This window comes from Tyto alba, unplaced genomic scaffold, assembly GCF_018691265.1.
Source record: "Tyto alba isolate M040663 unplaced genomic scaffold, T.alba_DEE_v4.0 Super-Scaffold_23, whole genome shotgun sequence".
Classification (NCBI taxonomy): domain Eukaryota; kingdom Metazoa; phylum Chordata; class Aves; order Strigiformes; family Tytonidae; genus Tyto; species Tyto alba.
Genome location: NW_024881297.1, coordinates 23,973,746 through 23,997,028, shown reverse-complemented (window position 1 = coordinate 23,997,028; position 23,283 = coordinate 23,973,746). Strand labels below are relative to the sequence as shown.

General features: G+C 40.5%; 1 protein-coding gene across 6 annotated transcripts; it reads right to left on the bottom strand.

Annotated features, from left to right (window-relative positions):
• Positions 1 to 48: 48 nt before the first annotated feature.
• INTS10 (integrator complex subunit 10) lies at positions 49 to 21,390 on the bottom strand. 6 transcript variants are annotated; one of them, XM_042796411.1, is made up of 18 exons: positions 21,220 to 21,390; positions 20,122 to 20,189; positions 19,757 to 19,860; positions 18,604 to 18,743; positions 17,687 to 17,768; positions 17,235 to 17,375; positions 16,658 to 16,829; positions 16,056 to 16,225; positions 12,389 to 12,522; positions 11,463 to 11,628; positions 10,687 to 10,769; positions 9,688 to 9,840; positions 8,454 to 8,562; positions 7,988 to 8,067; positions 7,358 to 7,520; positions 6,225 to 6,318; positions 2,326 to 2,403; positions 49 to 421 (listed from the first exon to the last, which is right to left on the bottom strand). In XM_042796411.1, exons 1-18 carry the CDS (start codon positions 21,346 to 21,348, stop codon positions 265 to 267), a joined length of 2,223 nt encoding a protein of 740 aa, XP_042652345.1. In that variant the 5' UTR covers positions 21,349 to 21,390; the 3' UTR covers positions 49 to 264. The 6 variants fall into 6 exon arrangements, with proteins under 6 accessions (XP_042652345.1, XP_042652346.1, XP_042652347.1 ...); XM_042796412.1 differs by having other exon boundaries at positions 11,463 to 11,619; XM_042796413.1 differs by having other exon boundaries at positions 11,463 to 11,616.
• Positions 21,391 to 23,283: the final 1,893 nt, after the last annotated feature.

The window sequence follows — 23,283 nt, the reverse complement described above, 5'->3', positions numbered from 1 at the left end:
ATAACAGTCTGGAAAAAAAAAATAAATAAATAGGACATTACAGAAGACTTCTTAAACAAAGTTTTATTTATAAAGTTTGATCTTCCCACATAAGAAAACTAAGCACTGAACAAACCCTGATTAGTGTTTGTATATTGCAGAACCAGTAACTCATAGGGACCTTCTCTGACACTCTGGACAAGTGCTTTTCCACTGCCACACTTCTGTTCATACCGCTATGAGCCTTGCCCTCTCTAAGAGACACTGCATCATAATCCAGTCCGTTCAAGCAAGAGTCTGAAGCAGCAGGATTTTCTCATTAATGCAGAACCTATGCAAGACCACCATGAGATTTTCCCCGCAGCGCGAGACCTGGCGCTCCATGGCCAGGCGGAAATCTTCTTTCACTCCTTTAGTTATACCCCGGGTAACTGTGTGATGCCTTAAGCCATGAAGGAGAGAGAGACAGACAAAATCAAATAATGGTTATTTGGTGCACTACCGTAATTTAAAAGGTGCTGCATGTCACTTGTTATATATTTACTGTCCATACCCGAGTTTATAGGAGGAGAGCCAGGTAGCCTGTGCTATGCTATACTTTTAAAATCGTGTTTAATAGCTTACAAGTCTTTCAACAGTTAGAAGTTCATGCTCTCCCTGCTTTGATTATGACTGTTAGGGCGGAAAAAAAAGTTGCTGTTCTGGCTAACAGGAAAATCTATTCTCTTAACCCAGCATGTACAAAGTTCTCCTTGCTTGGGGAAAGGAATTAATTTTTTTCTCTCCACCTCTGCTGCCCAGGCCACTTCCTCCTTGTATTTACTTCTGTAAATGGTTGGGGTTGAAAGAAGAGTAAAAAGATGAACCTGCTTTTTCTAGAGGAAGGGGACAGATGGCTGGCACCATAAAGAGCAGAGGGCATCTTGTACCAGTAGGAAAGTGCAGGAAGGAGCGATATAATCCTGTGGGCACTGATAACTCTTTGACTAATGAAAGGCACAGTGAACACTTCACAGGCCAACACAAAGCCCAAATCAAGCCAGGCTGTGAGTCTGCATCAGTAGAAGCCAGCTCTTGTGGACATAGACACCAGGCAGGGATTATATTTGTTCTGTGCAGAAGTTCAGGACTTGTTTCCAAATAGAACAAAGATCCAGCTACTGAGCAAGCTAAAGTGATGCTGGCTGGGAAAACTCCTGGGATATTGCCCTGTTAAAGGCCATCCTTATGAACAGTTCTTTGTCCTCACTCTGGCCCGCAGCCTTGATACCTAAGTCTTGTCCTTAAGGCAATGTTCTGCAGTGCCAAAGCACTACACTTGCACTGGTCTAGAACTGGTTAAGATCAAGACTTTGTAACATCTACCTGCGAGACCTAGTTGGGAAGGGAAGCAAAAGGTATGCCCTGAAGTGAGAGCCCTAGCACTACTAAAGTAGCAGCATAAATTAAATTAGAGAGAATAGCATAATGCTAACATTGAGACAAGTCCTGGGTAAGAAGGGAAGAGCTGGACTGAACCCAGCAAGCACACTGAAAGACAGAAAGGAAATAAAAAAATAAAGGGTGAGGGCACCTATGCCAATCCAGAGATGCTGGAAACAAGAAAGGGAAAAGTCTGGGAACTACCCTCACCAACAGTGCCACCCCACCTTCACTTAAATCAGCAAGTCCAGCATCTGAGAAGAGACTTTGCTGAAACTGTAGAGACCTCTCTAACAGGTGGAAAAGGCAAAGGACGGACTAGCCTGGAGTCTGGTGGGCAATTCACTGAGTGAAGCAAAAGCGTGCTGAAAATACTCTGGCATATTCAGAGGTTACAGGATAAGCCACCCTGGTTTCCATCTTTACTGTTTTAAACATTGCTGGCAGCTGAGTGCTACAGTCAGTTACAATCTAAATGTGAATATGCAACCTACAGCTACTGAGCAAACCAGCAGCACTTTTGAAGATGTGTGCTGTAACAGCTGGAAAGCAGAAAACAGAATTCAGAACAACTTAAATGAAGAGAAGTAGCTACAAACTGATCTGGTGATCAGTATTTTGAAAATAAAGTGTTATATTCTTGCTAATACATGATTGAACATCAGTATCAGTTTGGGGGATTTCTACATTTTGGTTTAAATTCAACAGTGATTATTAAATTGAAAGGACACAGATACTGGCAACTTATGGGAAAAAGAAAAATAAATGTTATAATAGAACAACATGGTTTGCCAGGCAATGTAGGTACAAATGGAAAAAAAAAAAAAAGATAAATATTGAGTAACAAATTGCTTGAAAACCATGGGCAGTAAAACATGTTGACAAAACACAGCACACTATGAGTGGGGTTTTTCCACTTGGTACCTGTCAGCAGTCTGTATGCTGGGCTGTAGCACAGGTATGAATTCCTGCTGCAGTAACCCCATGGGAGGGCTAGAAGTCCTTTAAAAAACAGCAAACAGCAGCATTCAAACACCCACACACAAACTCCCCCTCCGGTGCAAAACAACTATCCAGAAAAAGGAGCAACAAAGAACTAAAGTGAGACCACACAGCAGTATGACCGCTGAGCAGCTGAAGGGGTGCAGGACTCTAACAGCATCAAACATGCAAATATCCCCAGATTTCATTGCAAGGCTGTTCTGCAACTGTGGTCTAAATATATATATACATATTTTTGGACAGTTACACCAGGAGAAAGGACAGTGGTAGGCACAAAACCAATTCACAGTTGTACTATGATGAACTGTCGTAGCTCTTCCCAGGAAGCGCGTCAGTCAGAAATGTTTTAATCGGAGGAGCACTGCAGATACCACAGCTCCCCTGCAGAGCTGGCAGGAGCGAACCGGGACAGCCCACCACTTGGGAGTGAAGGGATCTGCTGCTGAGCCAAGCCGAGTGCATGCACAGCAGGTATCGGCCAAGTTGAGGACGTGACAGTGGTTGTTACAGGTTGCCCAAGTATCTTTCATTAGCCCACAGATGGCCCTTTTCACCTTTTCCAATCCCAACTGCATATAGAAATGGCTGTGAGAGGATGGAACGATGTCAGAGCACAAACGCCCACTCAGAGCAACCCCCAGTTACGACCTGGGCCACACGAACCAGCCACCAAAAGGTGTCTCAGCTGAAAGACAGTTTGTCTGCTCTGGGAAGTTAAGTCCTCACCTCTCTGTGCTACCTAGAACCTCACATGTTCAGCCTAGAGCAAATCCAGTGCCCTACCTAAGGAGAAATGAGAAATTTGGTACATAAAGAACAGATCTAGATCCTTAACCTAAGTCCCTCAAAATGTCACCTAAATCTTATTAGTACTGAGTGCATTGTTCACCCCCACAGATGCTAAGAAGGGAGCAGAGAAGCAAGACTCACATTTACATACCTATAATATCGAGTTAGGTGCCTACCTTCAGACCTCACAGGTGGACATCTTGCTTAGTTTCTATAATTTATTAATGAATATGGATGGAGAACTAAGTCAAATAAAGACGGGATATTTTAGTAGTAGAGAAACACTACAGCTACAATAATCTGAAATAAAACAGTCACAAGAATTAATCAAATGCGATAATTTTTCAAGCATTCTTGGCATGAAAGAGTCCAGTACTTGCAAAAATGGACGTGGGAAACAGAAAATACAAAGGAACAGCAAGATGTTATTGGTTCCACAGTGGCAGATGTTTGCAAAAGTGATCCTGCGCAACTGTGTATTCATTACTGTTTACAAGATCTGCAGTCAGAACTAAACATGCCCAAGTACACAATCAGAATAAAAATTACACTCTCAGGATACTTTGTTTCACTTCAACTGAGCTTTTCCTCCTCTGTCCCCCAGGGGAGATGTGATGGAAACATGAGTAGAGGCAGAACAGGTCAGTTTTCACATCAAGATTACTCAGTTTGATAGGCTAAGATTAGACCAGGGTAAGATTTATCAAAAAGAAGAGCACGATGTTAGTCAGTAATTTCTTGCATATTGTTCTCTTCCCCTTTAACCTCACTAGCTAACACTACTAACATGTATAATCAGTAAAACTATGAAGCTTGGCTTGTCTAGAATGGAGTTCAAAAATCACGGAGTGGTGAATTCAGAGCTCATTGTAGAAGTCTTGTTGACACTGCAAACAGAATGAGCTGGCTATATCACCAGTTAAAACCAAAGCCGCAGACCTTCATATTCCTACAATGGATACAAGCTGTATATATATTTTGCAGGACCCAATTATAAGCATGCAGCCTACAAAGACCTTACTTGAGCTTTTGAAAACCACACTGCAGTTTGCTTTCCTGGGTTCAGAAAAATGAATGTAATTTCCTAAAAGGTGTAAGGTGCTGAGAAGTAGTACTGGAAGAAGAATGTGGAATTCACCTGGGGAGAAAATGTCACAAAACAAAAAGCTCACCTTATAAAAAACATATAATATCTTGTAACACATTTCCATCCATTAAGATGCAGGACTGCTACGTACATTTATGCCGAGGAAAGCTCAGGCAAAAGAGCAACTGCTTCATCCTCGGGCTGCTGTGGGAAACTGCGTGACTGAACTACCGGCACCTGAGCTGCCTCTGCTAAGTATTGGCAGGATGGCGCAGCAGCTCATACAGCCAGAACTGCTGATAGTTTTGAAGATGAAAGCCAGTCTGCAGATTTTGAGCGTACCAACCACCGTCCCAGGAAACAGGGCTGTGCTGAGGTCAACACTGTTGGGTGACACCATCCCTGAGCCTCACAGCCAACCCAGCTAAAAAAATCTCTGGGGTACAAGGGGAGTAGAAGTCATCTCCAATTAGTGGACTATGCCCTGAACTCTCCCTCCCATCAGCTCTCTGATGAAGTGGTTCCTGCCCTACACATCTCAGCCACCTAAAAGACGCTGTACACAGCTTCTCCAGCTGGATGGGATATTTGACTGTTTTGGTTCAATAAGCACCAAGAAACAGACCTCTCTTCTACAGTCATTTCCATCATTCAGGAAACATAACACTGGTCAAAGGAGGTCAAGGAGAGATTTCTTTCTTGCTAGAAAGAAGCAAGCTCCCTACCTGCTTCCTGACAGGTGGGGTCAGAACAGCAAGTAACAGCTACCACACCAATCAAAATAAAACACAGAGAAATAACACTGAACTACTGCAGCTAACTTGAGATAGCAGCTAAGTTACCAGGCACAGTCTTCAGAGCTAAGCCCTCTATTACTTGACATGATACGTAGCGCAGCATACCCTGATTCTTGTTTTGTCATACAGCTGGTTACAAGCAGTGAGATATAGCAAGGATAAGAGTTTGAAAATCTAGAACTTGAAAGTTCTGTCACATAAGTAAGCATTTGTATTTCTTCTTTTTCTTTAAGTACACCTAGTATCTCATCTTTGCGTTGATTACTTAGAACTCTGTAAAATTTATCTACTAGTCCAAATTTGGATCCAGTTTTCTAATGTTAGGCTCCCATTTTTTGTAAACTTTAGCCCATTTCTAGTTAGTGAATAGCCAGAATACACTGACCCAAACTGGAATTTCAATAAACTTTAGCAGTCTCCCTCTTACAAAGCAAAATACCACAAGTTCTAATAAACAACCAGAATATTCCAAAACATTCTGCTACTAAAACCCTGCAGCAGATGTTTGTTCAGTATTGATTCAACACTAAGAACACCTAGGAAGTTAATCCAAATTATTAATTTCCTTCAGCATCTCGTAACAAACTAAGCAGAATAAGCTTGTTTAGTACATAGCAAGAGATAACCTGCTAGTTCTGAGAGAAAGGTGATTACAGTTTACCTAGTGGAATTTAATTTATGTTTTATACCCAAGATTTTCATCATTCAGTGGTCTTTCATAACTTTGTTTACAACAAATAGTGCTTACTGTTCAGCAAAATTATTAACACCACCTTGCACTCATGCCTAATTATTTCAAGAATTCCTGCAAAGTGCAAGTGTCTGGTTGAAAGAGCAATACTGTAATCACTTTAATATGAATCATTCTAAAGCAAATACCACACTTAAAAATAAAGTTCTGTAAAAGGAAGAGTTTTAAAGTTGAAGAACCCCCAAAGAGAATTCACAGATCAGCAGGAGAGACAAAAAATAAACTCACGGTATTGTTTGAACTCCTTAGCCAACTCCTTGAATTTAAACTCAAAGATATGACAAACTTACTATCCAGAAGATTACATAAAAGCAAAGACAACTAGAACATACTTCCTTTTTTTTTTTTTTTTTTTTTTTTTCTTCAAAGAAAACATTAAATGCTTTTTTATCCTTACTTGATCAACATTGCTTGATTTGGCAGCAGTTCCAGGTGAATTTTCCCTCCTTCCTGTGTTCTTAAATAAGCAAATTCCTCCAACATATCAATATCTGAAGAAAACGTTAAAGATTTGAGTAGAGAAAAAATGGAGAACATTCCTTCTTATCCCTCACATCTGAAGCCACATTGCTGAAAGGACAGTCAAAATGAGCAGCTATTGAGGTATCTCATTCTTAAAAGTGATAAAAAAGATCACAGCATGTATTCCTAATCCTCCACACCCTCATGAGAAATGGCTTTGTAAAGTGCAAAATACAAACATCAGTCAATTTCTTTTCTTTCTTAATTTCTTCATATGTACAGTCAGACAGAGGTAAAGAAAGCTGATCTCTGCAGACAAAATTCCCTGGTTGTTCTTAGTTCCTTTTCCTGTACTGCAGGTTATCAAAGCAGTGCATACTGAGGCTGGGACTGAAGGAAATGCCATTATGGTGGCACATACCACCCTTTAGAGTTTTCTACTTTGGTTCCTTATTTAGCTTTTTTTTTTTTAAAAAAAACTTCCTTTAACATCAGAGCTTTTTTAGTTGTCTCAGATAGGAGTTAGACCCCTTGCTTCCTGGGCTGGATGTCTATTTAGGTTAAACACTAAACTGTCCACGTGTGTGTGTGCTGATCAAAGTGTATGTAAGTGTATGCTTTGCATGAACTTTGTTATAGTTCATTATCTTACTCAACCCAAAAATCTTACCACACAAGCATTTCATAAACAATAGCCAAAATCATTCAACTTTGACGCACAGGTACCGCCTTCTCGTTTGTTAACACTCTTGTAGCATAATGCCCTATATATCTTACTGAAAGGACTGTCATCACTTCCACGAGCGGCCTAAGCCACTGCTGTTTTTCTGAATGGAAGTGCAATTGCAGTGAACTTAAGGGTACTCTCACGTGCCAGAACAGGTGACAGGAGGCATATTTATAGTTCATTGTGCACTGCCACCTATTACAAGAGGTTTGCATGGTAGGGAGATAAATACAGAACATGATAGATGGAGAGAGCTGCTGCTGAAACCTTCTAACAGCTTTTTCAACACCCCAGCACGTACTTTTGGATGTGAAAGACGTTCTTGGTTAGAGAAAGGATACTCGTGACATAGTTGAAAAAATTCTCATACTGGAAGTTTCCTTGTTGGCAAATTTTGTTGATGGCTTTCAGGAACAAATTCTCACCCCTTGGCCACTCATGCTGAAGCAGAACAACTACATGGCCCAGTGCCATATCATCTCTGCTGTCTGTGAAAGCTCTGAGCTTCAGGGAAAAAAAATGACACTGAGACAATCACGAAAAACATGTTGCTTTTATAAATATATGGGATTCATCTCACCTACTTCTGTGCAAATAAAAAAGAAGTTCTTTAGAAGCATATTTCGTTCTGTCCTAACGTATACATTTAACGTAGGTTGGAAATTTCCAGTCAAAATACCAAATTCACTCCACTGACCTATAAGAGAAGTCTGAATGCAGACAGAATTGTGATTAATTCCATCTCCCCTGTCCAAAACCAAAGAGGAAAAAAAAGAGAGAACAAACACTCCGCAATCAACACTCCACCCCTACCCCCCAAAGAGACCCTCCACAAACCCATTTAGGTGAGAAGCACTTGAGGCACAGCCCTTTGCACCTGGTCACACCACTGGGATAAGGCCATGGAGTTTCAGGATACATAAATATGCCTCAGAGACACGAGAGAATTTGAAGCCTTGACTATAGCTTACCTTGAAACAAGCTAACAGTAGATGAAGGCAGTAAGGCATGATTGCTCTACTGGTACATGGCCAAAGCTTCAAATCAGACCCTGCAACAGAACAGTTTACCATATACTTCTTTAGGAATCTCATGATTGTCTAAGTTTGAAAGAAATCAGAATGGAGCAAAACAAATCTACAGGTGCCCAAGTTTCCTCAGGTAGGGAGGAAAACTTTGAAGGTAAATTATAAATGATTCAAAACATGGAGTTACATATTTTAAACTTTTTTTCTTCATTTCTCTGTTCCTGGATGTACGACTTTGTTACCAATATACTTCAATAGGTACCAGCAGGAAAGACACTCACAAAAACAAGAGAGAATAAAGGACTTCCTCCCTTTTTGTAATACAAAAAGAGAAGTAGTATATGCTCAACCAAAATGCATGAACAAGAATTGAGCTAACACTGAGTTTAGGGTAGTAGCAACTGCATACCTTTCCTGAATTTAGACTTTACTTTAGGTTGCTCCTCTTGTACTTTACCTCCTTCTTGTATTGGAAGTAAAATACAGCACACGAGGTCAAGCACTTTTTCGCATGTTTGCTATAAAAACAAGAAGAGAGCCATGATAATACTAAGTCTAATTTAAAGTGCTTAAAATTTAGATATGTTAATAAAGATTAAAAGTTTCAGTCACCACAAAAGAAAAAACAATCACAAAATTCTCTCCTAGAACTTGATTGGACTTCATGCGTAACTTAGTTTGGCTGAGCCAAAAGACACAGCTGTCATTAAACAACCCCTGAGAGCCTACGTAAGTCATTTTAATTGTGAAAAAATATGTACTGGCATTATTCATTTTAAGAGTATAAGATCAATACAACTGCAATCAAAAAATATTTTATTTTGAAGGATTAAGTTTTCAAACGAATTCTTAGAATAGTTTTTAAAAGCTTGTTCTGTCTACGGTAAAAACAGAAAGGCAAATGGCAATCTGACAGCATGACAGAAATGCAATGAATTTTTATCGCTATTCCTAGAGACAGTAAGAGATCTGTGGGGATATATTATCACGTTTCCAATGAAAAAGTAGTAAACTGGAAGGGACAAAGAAACTTGTCCAGTAGTACTAGGGCAACGTTAGATCCTAAGAGAGACAGCCTTTATTATTAGTGCTGACACTGACTGACCTCAGACCACCAGGCGCTCCTGTAATATTAAAAACACAAAATATGTATTGCAAAGATAAAGCAAGTTCAGAGTTTAGGCCAGACCATATTGTTCTGGAGTCTCTTATACTGCCAGCTGATAACTAATTCTTTTCTAAGATGATCACAGAAGTTTTTGTATAAACCTTTTCTTTCCCCTGCCACATGAAGCCTATAACTAAGAATTTTCCCGTGATTTTTAAAACTGTTTCAGTAAAGCTAAAGAATTCCAATTTAAGGTTACATTTACAGACAACTCAAACACTTGTAGCTATGGAAATTCTCAACTAAACCCTCCAAATCATAATTACCTAAAAGACTATAAGAGAGATGCGAATGGACAGTTAATGTGCCAGGAAGCGCAATTCTCCTCCCTGTGAAGCATGAATTATTCAGTAGACCCTGGCTTATGTTCAATACCCTGTTGAAAGCAGGCTCATGGGAAGATTCAAAGGAAGAAGACAAACGGGAACCCCAGGGCCAGGTGATGAAGGACCAGTGTGTGGAATGCAGTACGTACCCGATATTCTCCAAGAGCAAAGTGGCATGTTGCTAGCTGGATTAGTGCTCTTTGATTTTCTAGTGATCCTTGTCCTGTAATTTGCTGTGGAGAATGAGAGCCCTGAAGAGCCGCCAAGTGATGCAGGCTGCTAATTGCTTTTTTGTACTGCCCCTTTAAAAAAAGATTAACAAAAGACAGAGTTAGGGTCTTCTGTATACAATACTTAGAAAGTTAGAAATAAAAATTCCCTTACAGAAAGCTTTCAAAACAGAGCATGTCCAGGTGACAGGGCTTCAAAACTTTAATCTAACAGAACACTATCCAGTGATGTGCTGTATACATGAGTGTGGATCGATCACTTGCAAGGCAGTGAGAAGACAAACAGATTTCTGCTTTAAAAAGCCTGTTTGCAAAACCACATTTATAACAAACAAATGATCATGCTCTTCCGAGTTAATCATTACTTTATTTAGACTAATGAAGTTTGAAATAGGTCTTGTTCAGGTACAAGCACAGGCAAAAATAGGAGACCCCCAAAGGAAAAATATTTTAAAACAAGCATTGTTCTATAGATGGTATTTGGAGTGGGTACAGTCAGCCTAATTTCTGAGGAAAATTATAAATTTTAACTGAAACAGGTTAAAATCTTCTGCTGTTTGAAAATTCTTCTCTCTGATTGTGTTCCAATACAATGCACAGACAGATTAATAAAATGCAATTTTCTTCCATAACAGTATATATATCTATCTACTGGTCAAAATGCCAATGCAGAGGTCTCTTCCATATGCCAAAACTAACTGGACTCAACAAGCAGCTGTTGGGATGGGAATACCTTAAGTAGGGCACCTAGCTTGTGGTAAGAATAGTAGGATTCCATCCCCAAAAGGGTCATGCTTCAAAAGATAAAATCAGTAGACACTTAAAGCAGTCAAACTGGATAATCAGAACAGCTATTCACTAGAAAAACGAGCAATGTAATGGTGTCATTCTTACTAATTTTTACTTTCTTTTTTTTACCTGGTAGATGATCATGTCTGTAAGAAAGATTCTTAACCAAAGCCAGGTATCTGTCTTCCATGACAAACAAATTCTGGTGAACTCTGCATAAGTGGTCAGGAAGAAAAAGTAAAAGAGAAAATTAAGCATTTCACAGCTTTGGGTTAAAAATCTATTATCTAGGGGAAAAAAAAAAAAAAGCAGAATTAAAAAAAAAAACAAAACCACAACCACCAAAAAAACAAAACAAAACAAACCCCAAAACAGTAAGAGTGTGAAGTCTTTCAAATATAGGATACTCTTGTACTATACAATCATATTTTGATTATACTCCTCTTCACAGTGTCCAAAAAATCTAAAAGCACCTATGTGGTACGATTTGCCTGCTTTTTAGAGGAAAAATTTGATTTCAGGATTATCACACCAGATATTATCAGAAAGGGAGAGACACAGTAAAGATACATCTTCTTAAGCATGAACTAAAGCAACACATCCTCACCGAGTGTTACCAGCACTACTACTAATCAACCGCTTCTTCAGTAAAAGCTGCTTCCAAGAGGTGTGGGAGTGAATAAACAAAGATGCATAAAGAGTGAAATGAAATCCAGGAACAAAATATTCAGAATGCAACAACTGATAAAGCTTCTTATTGGAACCTAGATCAAAAATACTCAGGACTCAAAGTAAATTCAATTTTAAGGATTCACAATGACAGGAATTCTATTTTAATAATAGTAAAATGACTCCTATGCACAGCAATGAAGCCTAAATGCAACTGTGCCCGCAGTTAGCCTTACCTTTGTCAAGTGATTCCAGAGAATAGAGCAGCTCCCAGCTCTCTCTTGCCAGTTTAAAGCTCTCTAATACTTCAATAGAGTTTGCAAGATCTGCCTTGTTTACTGTGATATGGCGACTTCGTGCCTTCCCAGAAGGATCCTCATCATCTGAGCTCTGCTTAAGGGTCAGTATAAAACAAAAAGATTCACTTCTTAATTTCTACTTATTTCAACGGACTCTAACGTCACAGAAATTCCACTGAACACAGGAAAACAATTCTGTACTAGAGATGTCAGCATCCTAGCTTAAGTGCCTTTAAGTGACTTTTCACTTTGCTTGTTTTAATATTTAGAACAACGTGTTTTGCAACCAAGAAATTCAGTGGCAAAGTGTGATAAACAGTATCCCAAAAGAACTGATACTGTTAAACACAACATACCACCACTGAGCTTCAGCTAAATTATCTGATAAAGTACATACATACTTTACACTTTATCACTCAGTTTAAGCCTACAGTGGCATACGCAAAGGAAAATTAATTCTTGCATAAGTACATATTTGTACCAGCAATTTTATAAAAAAGTGGATTTCTACTATTAAAGAAATAGAAAAAGTCCAATCATGAAAAGTCAATTAATTCGGAGGTTTGGCTGTAGAAAATCTGACTGCTATAGATATGATTTTTAACAGCCCCTGCAGATTCTGCTGAACTCCTTCGAGTTAAAGCATACACATCAGCACATACTTGTCTACATCAATTGCTACATAAATTGTTTTACTCTTGCTGGCTTTAGTCAAAAAAATCAGTTTGCAAATTGCGGTCATAAACATCTATCCCAGGGTAGCTCTAAAAATATGTCTGTTACATCTGTGTCAAAACCACTATTGTCTAAGTTCCCATACCAATGCCATTCTTGTTACAAATGAAAAAGTCTAGAAAATTTACCATTGTCTTTTCTCTTCCTTCAGCAAGTTTCCTCTTTTTGTGTATGTGTTTGTTACGATCAATATCTGTGTCACCATAGATGTTGGTGACATCTTCAAGAAGAACCAGTGGGGCTTGGTTTGGAGCATTTGGACCTGGATTTAAAGACAAATTAATTCAACGTGGCTCCAAATTGATCTAGAAGTTCTCATGGCTACATCAAGCAGGTTTTATTTCCTTCACAAGTAATGATTATAACACTAGAGAAAACTATCTGAAATTAATTCAGCTAAGTTGCATAAGCTTAAACTATGCTGGTAAAGCTACAGCCTTCTCAAAGCAGCCTTACAGTAAAGGTCAGACTGCATTTACCAGATGTCACAAGAGTTTACTTGAGAGCTTCAGAGTATCTCTGAATCCTTTTCTTACAGAGCAGTCACAAGATATACTCAGGCAGCAGGTGTTCTCTCATTAAGCATTATTTGCTTTTATATAAGTACGACTATTCAACAGGTGAACAGAAAAAATGGCTCTGAACATGGCAAAGCACAGCAATATTCTCAAAACATTCTCATGAGAAACCAAAGCAATACAGTGACAAGCAGCGATGCCTCAAAGAAGTGACTGTATTTTGTCACAGGATTTCCCTACTAGAATCACTCTGTGTCAGCTTTGCACCCACTGATTTCAGTGTGCAGAATTAAACCCTTGAGTGCCAGAGCCCATCATAACTCCCCAAAGCCTCTAGAGAAGCCTTGCTTTGAAGCACAGAAGACATCATTTCTACTTCCACTGGTGTCACAGAACATCCGGTGGGATCTGGTACCTTTTATTTCAGACCACAGCGCTGAAGTTTCATTGGATATAAAATAGGAACAACACTGCTTAATTTCAAACAACACTGGTATATGCCCACTACTGAGAAAGCTTTCCCTCTGAAAAGCTTTTCTTCTTTTGAACAATCAAGCTGTATATAGATGTGCAAAGCTCAAAGAGAAATATAAAGGAAAGGGAAAATTCATCAATCTGTTTTCCCTTTTTGAAACCTGCACCAGACAAAACAGTAGTGTGGACAAGTGTTTTCAGTATATGCATTTCTTCTGTTTCTATTTGCAGAAAGATAGGAGGCTAAGGCCTCATTCAAAATTGCGAAGAATTAATTTGAGAGCTAGTATAAGGACAATCCATTTAATCTCTTGACATAAAAGAACCTATATTAAGCTTCTCCCATCTTTCTCAAAGGTGATGTGTAAGGAGTCCCCTACAACGTAAGTTAATGTTACAACAAACAACCAATCTGGCATGCTTAAGAAATAATGTTCTCTCATTTGACTAGGCTCAAACTAAATACCACCACTGAAATGTCCCCTACACAAGGGCTACAACACATTGAAATCAACTCCCCTGTACCATCATGTATTTCACCATGTTGGAATCTAACTTGTATGAACTGTAGAGCTGATGTAGAAAATTGCATCCATGAGAAACAGATATGAAAGTACCACAACTGGGATGCTAGAAGAGTTTCATCACTATAATCTCAAGAGCTGCCTACTTCTAACACCTGAGAAAAAAAAGAGTGGGTTTTTCTTTTACTCATACTGATTTGAATGAATACCAGTTCACTCCTTTGCTTTCCAAATAAATGTTCTCTTCTCAGTAGCAGGCAAGCCCACTGCAGCCTTTATTCTAAAACCTCCAGTCTTAAACCCAAACAAAACCCAACATCACCCTTGACTCGGGCTGCAAACCTTCTCTTACATTACTGAAAGTTACACAGCCATACAAAAGCAATGTTGTGCTTTTCTGTCTAACCTTGCTTTACAATCTAAGCTTACAGTGGTTTTAATTGATTTCTAGCACAGAGTGTTATAAATAAACCCCTAAAAGCATCAGCCCAAACAGCAACTCCTGCCAAGCCTGCAGGCAGCCTGAAAGTTATGAGAGGTGTGAATTGCCTCATTCATTTCCCAAGTCTCCAGCAAGGCAGATAATGAATTATGTAAGAGAAATGCATTGAAAAGTTTTCTCTCCAGAGGTTTCTTGCAAGTCCATGCACATGAGAAGAAAAATCACAGCTCAAAGCTCAGAGCTAGCAGATTAAGGAGGAGAAAGCTTTTTTCCTCACCACTACGCTTCCAAAATATGTAGGATTCTACACTACTACAGTAAGCCCTCCAAAGAGAGGGAGGAAAAACCCTAATGACAGAAAGGATATGAAAGGTACCAAATACCACTGGACTTTAATGCTAAAGCAGAAATTAATAAAAGATGTCCTGGAATTATTTTCCTGATGTCAGTAAATGACAGAGGGTACCAGAAATGCTGCACCAAAGGGACTGTACTCTGCTATCTCAGAATACATTCCTTTTTTGGTGGTTCAGTCTGAAAAAATGAGCTTTAACATACACAATTGTATAACGTAGAAAGGAACATTTTCACCAGTGCTTTACTTCCTTTCTTCCTCAACTCAGAATCAAGCAGCTGAAACTACATGTCAGCTAAAGTATCTCACTGCCTCACCATAATTCTTCTTGCCTTTGGATAGAACAAAAAAAAACTCAACTGAATTAGTTCCTGTATTTGTTAAAGTGACTACATGTTCTTTGCATACAAGTTGCCACGTCACTTGTCTTCTGAGCTTAGCTATCTACTGACATTGTTCAACTGATTATCCAACTTTCTGTAAAGCTGTTTAAAACCTATCATTTGTATTGAGTGTTTCATTACACAAAAGATCATTTGCTCCACGCAGGAAATTGGGATGAAACTTACGAACACAACACACAGAATTAAAATTGTAATTTTATCATGAATCAGTAATTGCAGTGTTACTAAGTACTAATTACCTATGGTGACAATTGTTGCAAGGAGTTCCCAAGCAGTGAGTGAAGAAGCAGTAAATGCACACTATTAAGAGCTGAAAATTTCTTTTTGTCATACTCTTTCACTAAGTTCTAAACAAACTGTAGGTTAAAGAATTTCTCTCAGCTTCTGGACCATCCCTGAAAAGTCCAGTCAACCCCTGAAGAATCAGTCCCTGAAGAAGCAATCCAATGTGCCCCAAATGCAGATTTGAGTGGGTTGGAAAAAGCACAAGTAACATTCATACTTTTAATGTTCAATTTACAAACTACAAATTAGGATTAATGTGAAAGATCACCTTAAAGATTATGATTAAACTATGCAAAGAAAACCAAAGAAAGCTTGTGAATTTCAGGAAATCTTTTTGATCAATTATAAATTTGTTGTGTGTTCCTAATGTAAGAATATCTTCACTTATTTTGTGGAAGCTTTTTGTGAAATCTTTTGACTGAAGGAACTCAGGAAAACATGGGCTTCAAAGAAACAGAACCAGAGGAGAAAATGAACCAAACATGATGCTCATGGAATACGGATGTTTCTCGTAAGATCTGGTCTATTACTTTTCTCTTTGCTAGACAACTAACTGCTGCTGGCCGATGCTGAAACCATGATGCTAAGTGAGATTGTTTTTTGATCTGATCCACTACAGCAGTTGTCATGATCTACTTCTGCTAGTAAGACTAATGGCTTGGGAGAATTTTAAAAAAGACCCACGTCACTTTGTAAAATGGTATTTTCAAAAGACTAATGAGAGAAGGTCTTTCGGACATTAGCAATGAAATCACAAATAACTCATTACAAAGTTGAAACATTAGACACTAACCTTGAAAGAGCGATGGCTGGATGTTGCTGACATACTGGAATGCATTTTTAAAGAAGACCAGCAACGTGGAATACACTACTTGATTCTTATACTTAGCATGGGCATCACTATCAAAGTTACTGATATATCTACAGAGGTCTTTCATTCGATGCAAAATATCACCAAAACTTCTGAAGAAGAAAGGCAAAATTAAATCAGGATGTAACACAGACTCCAAACCTAAAGGAAAGAATGCATAGTGAATATGAAAAACTTAATGTTCTAGCTGAGGAAATCCCCCAGCTGCCACTCAGTAGACGGCTGGGAATGCACACCAGTGAAACTTCACCATTTACCATGCTTCTCTTTGTTGAGACACCTAGGGGAGGATACCCCAGAGTACTATAATTCTTATGCATGACTTTCATCAACAAAGATTTAGTTTAGAGACTAATTTGAAAGTGCTCCCTGGATCCACGTTTTTGCTTTACATTGCACAGTCTTGAAAGAAAAGCTGCACTGAAGTTACACAAAATGCCATCGCGTTAAAATCCTTCTCCTTAAGAATTAAAAAGCCAAATTCTCCTTGAGAAGAAATACCCAGAAAAGTACACATTTCTCACCTTCTTCCCTTATCCATTTGCCATTCACACCTCATTCCCACCACGGACAATATTTTAAATAGCCTCTCCCAAGGATCTGTAATCTGGGATGATTTCTCTGAGAGACCATCTATTACATATTTCTGAGAGCTACGCTTGCTTGGAGACATAATATCAGAGGAATCTTGTGAACCTAGGAAAACCAGCACATTTTTCTCTTCATAAAGATATCAAACCAAATTATTTTCAAGGAAGCAGGTACATTGGAGCTTTCAGGGTAATCACTCTTTACTGAGAAGGCTGACAAGGAGCAGTATGCATTTCTGACCCCTTGTGCAAAAGAGCTGACAGGGTGGATAAGGAGATCTCGCATACTTGGTCCTACCTCTTAGTACATATGTTGAAGCATCACAAGCATCATGACTAAGCAGCTGAAGCATCATGATATATTTCAGTATCAAAGAAGTAAGAAACGTCAAATACTACTATTAATTCTTGTCTATGAGATATATTCCATAAAAGTAATGCATTCTTATTTATGAGCATCACTTCAGTAATACTAAAATACAAAAGGTTAATTTTGTAAAAATATTCTTACCTTGATACTGGCTTTCTGTCTGTGTAGATCTAGTTACATAGTTAATATAGAATTCTGCTGCTTTGTTCAGATATTTATATAACAAGCTGGCAGGAAGTCGAACATCAGGGTTGTTAATTATTAGAGGGAGAACATCACAAACTAAAATAGAAAACAAACAAAAATCCTTTAGGCTTGTGCGGATTTTTTTTCTATTTGTCCTAAGTAATGTTTCTCAGTCGGCAATGTAAGCCTCCATCTCTGGCTGACCGTACACCACAAAGGATCACAAAGAACCTCTCATGAATGACTAATACCAATTTGTACCACACAGTGAGCCTGGCCTAATGTGGCCTGGGCCTCTTCTGACTAAAGTGGTTTTCTAATCTTAATATCTTGTAAGCAGTTTACTGAACTCAGAATCCTGTCATACTAAAATGTATAATAAAACAAGAACATTAATATTTTCTTACCAAATAATTTTCTAAAACAGTTCACTGGGGATTCTTGGTCTTCAATACTTTCAGCATCTAGCAATGTTTCTCCAAGGCCTACCTGTGTAAGCAGAGGTGAAAAATCAAACACGGAGCCAGTGGTTTTAGAAAATTTTTGAACTGCGATTCAATGGAGTTGAACAATAATTCAGGGGGATGCATGAGTAGCAATTCACTATATGGCAACTGCACGTGCTTGTTTCTAAATATATAAACTACCTGTACTTAATAACAGGTGAAAAGCAATGCCGAAAGATAGCAAAACAAGACCAAGAGAAAAAACTTTGCATGTGACTGTATCGGTAAACATGTGCTGAGACAGGTGAAAGTGATGGAAGTACCAGGCCTTAAAGTTGCAACTTGCCACCTGAGCTGTAGGAACTGACTCTGCTCTCCACCTGATGCTAGTACAAGCAAGAACACGTTAGTGCTAGTCTCAGAACTAACAGGTTTTGTAGTCTTTAAACTATTTTTAAACTACCCTTAAGAGCTCCAACTGTAGTTCTGTAAGTTGAAGCAAACACACTGCTTGTTAGAGTCTAGTCATAACCTCAAAGCACTCTGCCCTCAATGAGAGTTTACTGACAAAAAGATAAAGCAATATTCTTTTTTAGACTATAATACTCCTTTACACTTTTTTGTGCTACTCTACTTTTTCAAAAAGAATGAAATATTCTTTGCACTTACACAATAAAATATTGTTATTTGCTTCCATTTGTTTTCTTCCCAATTCTTTCCTGGTGGTAACCTCACGATACAGCAATCTGAACTATTACCACAATTAAACATGAATAAAAAGACTCACCCTCTCACTTGGCAAAGGAAAATACATTTCAGCAAAATATCAAGAAACAGAACGCTAATATCCTGAATAGTTAACTATGAGCTTCTCTTACCCCATGTTGCACCACCGTCTCTGGGAAACGTCGCAGAAGTAGTAATAGCATTTCTGCCCTTTCTAAGGTGTTAAAACACTGCTCTGTGGCCTTCAGTAACATTTCACACTGGACCCGACCAGGAAGGGTTTCAAATAATCCTTTAAAAAAAAAAATTAAAATGTTTAACTTGCTATGTCTGAATTGTAAAAGTCACTGACAATGTGTAAAAGACCAGTCGACATCACCTTACCATGCAGAGTGAAAGAGACTTCCTTATACTTTTTCCTGCTTTTAATATCTATGCCTGGAAAAAAAAGGCCGTTTCTTTCGCAGAAGACCGTATGAATATTTATCTGTGTTTGCTCGGGTGCACAGAACTTGAATTAACAAGTAAGACTGTTAATAAGTAGAATACTGAAAATCCTAATACTTAAATATTTTAAGTTTTAAGATACTTTTTCAAGAATGTTCATTTATTTTTTTTACTTACATTCCACTTCTACAATTAATACTTTCATTATTAAAAGGTAGTTTTTTCAATTTAAACTTCCAATGAAACACTAAAAAGAAACCAACATATTCTCTCTGTAAAATAAGCTCTATGAAAAAGCAAATGTACTTTAACTGGAATAGACTATATGCAGAGTTACACATTGCCTATCTTTAGAGCTGCTGAGGCATATATTCAAACAGCAGGATATAATTTGTCAGGTATAAATCCCACTTGCAACACTGCCTGTGGTTGCCAGCAGTGAACACTAAGCCCTTCTGGTTACCACTCATTTTCATAACCCTCACTCACTTCATGTGTACGAATTCACTGTGGTTTTATGATCATTCATTGTTCTCTGCAATCAGTGGGACCAATGATTTGTAAGTCCCATTCCACTTAGTCCCTACACAATCTCTCTTCTAAGTGCCTGTTGTTCAGGCAGACTTAGTCTAGCCATATCAGAGACAAAGCAATGGGAATCAGTTTCTTGTGTTCCTTTGTGTTTCCTAAGCCTAACACACCAAATGAAGTCCCTAAGGCTGAACTGAGCAAACAGATCTGTAGTCCACAAGCAAAGGTAAAAAGACTGACATTTACTTGCCACATTAGGTGCATAACCAGCGGATTTATCTTTAGATTCCTTCAGGACTCTCCCTATTCACTAAATAGAATCCTTACCTCTTAAAAATTGCGTCTGCTTGTCCTGCGAGTCATTTCTTAATGCTGATGTAATAACGCTAATCTCTCTCCATACAGCAGGTTGGTCTGGAAAATTCACAAACCTGTAATAAAGTTTGAGGCAAGGAATGCACAGGGATCTCAAAATTTGTTTCCAAGACAAAACCTTCCTATGAAAGAATGTGCATGGGCAAATAAAAAATAACCCCCTTCTTTTTACTGCTTATTTTTAATTAATAAGACCTTTTCTGCTTAATTTATCCACACAGATTTCCAAGAACACTCACATTATATTTTTGGAAACTCTGACATTTATGGAAACAAGCACCTGGCATAACAGCAGAGTTCCTGCTCTGTTTACTTACATGTCATAAAGCAGCCTGCCCGCGGATGCTGTCCTTTCAGCATTCCTCTCAATAGTGTACATCTCATACTGCAAGATGGGAGAACCAAACATTAGCCCTCTTTAATACATTTATGAATCAAATTAGTCCTTCCACTCTAAAAAACTGTCCCAAATTTGCCACAGCAGTCTGAATAACAGAAAAAGAAAGGACTGCAACATTTGCTGTAGAAATTAGGAGCTGAGTTTAAACCATCTAATCACACATTAAATTAGGCATAAACTCCTGTATAATAAGAACACTAATATTAAAATGCTGGGTTTATTTTTACACAAATAAAAAACTTAGTGAGAATTCAAAGAGTTCTTTGTTGGTTCCAGTCAGGTGGAAAACAAAACAAAACAAAAACCCCAAGCTATTGCAAAAGCCAGAGGCAAGAGGTACTTCAAACCTCTATTAGAAATGGCTAATTTTTTTTTTTGCAACAGCAAACCCAAATGTTTCATCATATGCAAACCCAGAAGCAGAAAGGGACCTTCCCCATAGTTATTAAAAACCCAACACTTTCACCTCTTTCACGAAGCATTCATAAGAGTGGATTTTATTGCAGTGAAACACAACGAGCAGGTACAAGCTCGCCGATTCGTTTTTAACCACTGGCCACCGCAGGGAGAGGCTGGGCACCTGCGGCACCACCGCCGCACGGCTCTGCGCCTCCCCACAGCCGTCCTGCGCGACCGGGGGGGGGGGGGGGGCGAGGAAGTAAGGCTGCGGAGGACTGCCGGGCTGCAAAATACGGGCGGCCAGGCCGGCCCGTCACGGCTGCCGGGCCAGGCCTCTAGCTGGGTGCTGTCAGGGCGCGGTGCCTGGCCCCTGCCGGGGGGCGAAGCGCTTCCCGCAGCGGGGCCGCCCGGCTCTGCACCCCCGGGCAGGGCCCGAGGAACGGCCGAAACGCCGTCGCGGCAGGCGCCGCCGAGGGCCCCGTCACCACGGCAACCTGCCGCCCCGCCCCTTCGCCCCCATGGGCCGCAACGCCGGTCAGGCAGGCAGGCAGGCAGGCAGCGCCCGCCGCAAGGCCGCGGGGGCACACGGCGCCAGTGCGGCCGCGCTGGCGCTCACCTGTATGTTGAAGTCGGCCGGGTAGAGGCTCCGCGCCGTGATAAGCCAGGCCTTGGCCGCCCACAGGTCCCCCGGCACCAGCTCGCGGGCCCGCTTCACCAGGAACTCGCAGTCCCCCTGGGCGGACATCTTGCGAGCCCTACCTAGCCGCCGGGGCGGCACGCATGCGCCCCGCTGCGCCGGGGCGGGCTCAGCCCCGCCCGCGCCCCGCCCCGCCCCGGCGGCGCGCGGCAGCGGGGGCGCGCGTTCCCTGCCGTTTTGGAAGCGGTGACGGCGGGGGGGGGGGGCTGCGCCGGGCTGTCGCTGCCCCTGCCGCCATTGCACCTGCCGCCGCTTTCTCCGCCCCGGGATGTGTCTTTTCTGTGGCGGCCGCTGGATCGGAGCGAGTGAGGGCGAAGGAGCTCGGAGTGGCTGGCGATGGGGGGTGCAAGGACTTTGGGGGGAAGCCTGAGGAGGGACTTGGGGAGTTACGAGGGCTTGTGTGGCCAGGGGGGACTCCAGCGATTTCGTGTAGCCCAGGACAATAGTTTGGGCTCCCAGAACTTGTGACTGACCCATGGGCATTTTGGGAGCAAAGGTAAAAGGGGCTTGCTCTTCAGCCTTTGGCAGCCAGTGCGATAGCTGGTCGGAAGTGTGCCAAGCTACCCTCAGGAAACCTGTCTTTTGCCCCTGTGGGCTGTGTCATGGGTATAACGGTGCTTAGAGGCAGCTGAGCTAGTGGCTGATGTTGGCTGCAGTGGAGAACTGCCTTCCTCAGAGTGGTGGTGCTGCAAATAGAAGACCGCTAAAAGTCGGAGTCCGTAGCGCTACTGCCTGGGCTCGTGCTTCTCAAAGGTTCTTCTAGCCCGGTACAAAGGTCACCAACAGAAGATGGCAAGGAACCCCAGAACCTTTCACCACAGAAACGCGCCTAGCCTTCAACAACTTGGAGCTGAGATTTGCATGTTATCATTGGTTTTCAGTGTTAAGATGCTTGATTTCAAGCCTGTCTCTTAACTTTGCATTATACACCTAAATTGTAGATTTCTCTGTTGTTTTTTTTTTCCTTGTCACTTTCTTAGTTTGCTTCACCTCTGGGAGTTGGTGTAATAATCCAATTAGCAAGTAGTTTTAACAGAATCTTAACCTCTTTCATAGGTAAGGGGCAAGGTACCTGTTTTCCTGCTAAGGAGACTGGAATATTTTTGCCTGGTTCTTTATCAGTTATTGCACAAGGCCCAAAGATGCCTCTTGTTATTGTGAGAAGTAACAGAAGAATTTTGCTTTCACTAAAAGTAATTAAACAATTACTTTTATTGAGTTAGGCTAAAGCTGTTATTAAATTAGTGTTGTTAAAATTATAACAGTTAAGCAAGCCTCTTTTGATTACAAGTTAGACATATGTTGGGCATTGTGGGGAGTTGGCCAAGCAAGAGGATAGGGGGTGGTCTGTGGTTAGGTATTATGTAAAGGGGAAATTGGATGGGGGGGACTGGGGAGGAATGGAAGCCAGGAGAAAAGGGTTAAGCGAAGAACTCCTGATGAAGAGGAACCTGGACTTCGCCCCACAGAGGGCGGTGGAAAAGTACTAAGACAGCCTCAAAGAAACCAAGAAAAAGGAGCTGTGCAGGTGTGAAGAGGAGAAAACCCACCATTTTCGCTCAACCAATGAAATCTCCTGGTTGCTCTATAAAAAGAAGCCCCTCCTGGGGCAGGGCATGCGCCACTGTGCCCAGCGCTGTATTCTTTGCTCCACTGACTTTGGCCCCAATAAATTTTTTTTTATGTACGTGAGCTTGTTTCTCACATTATTCTTCTGCAGGTGAAAATGTGTTCTCATGGTGCTAGGCTGCCACAGATTTTCAGCTGTCTAGTCCTGTGAGGGCTGGGAACTTGGCTTCTCAGCTCCTCTTCATACTATTGTCAATTGCTCCTATTCCAAAGCACTAGCAGTGTAGTGAGGAACTTTCCATGCTCTTTTGGTACCTTTGTTTCACTCTGTGGCTGCAATGTGGGCCTGTGTCTTGGGGAGAGATGCCATGTGAAAATTGGCAGAGTTCAGCAAGTGGTGTGCTTGCCAAGGCT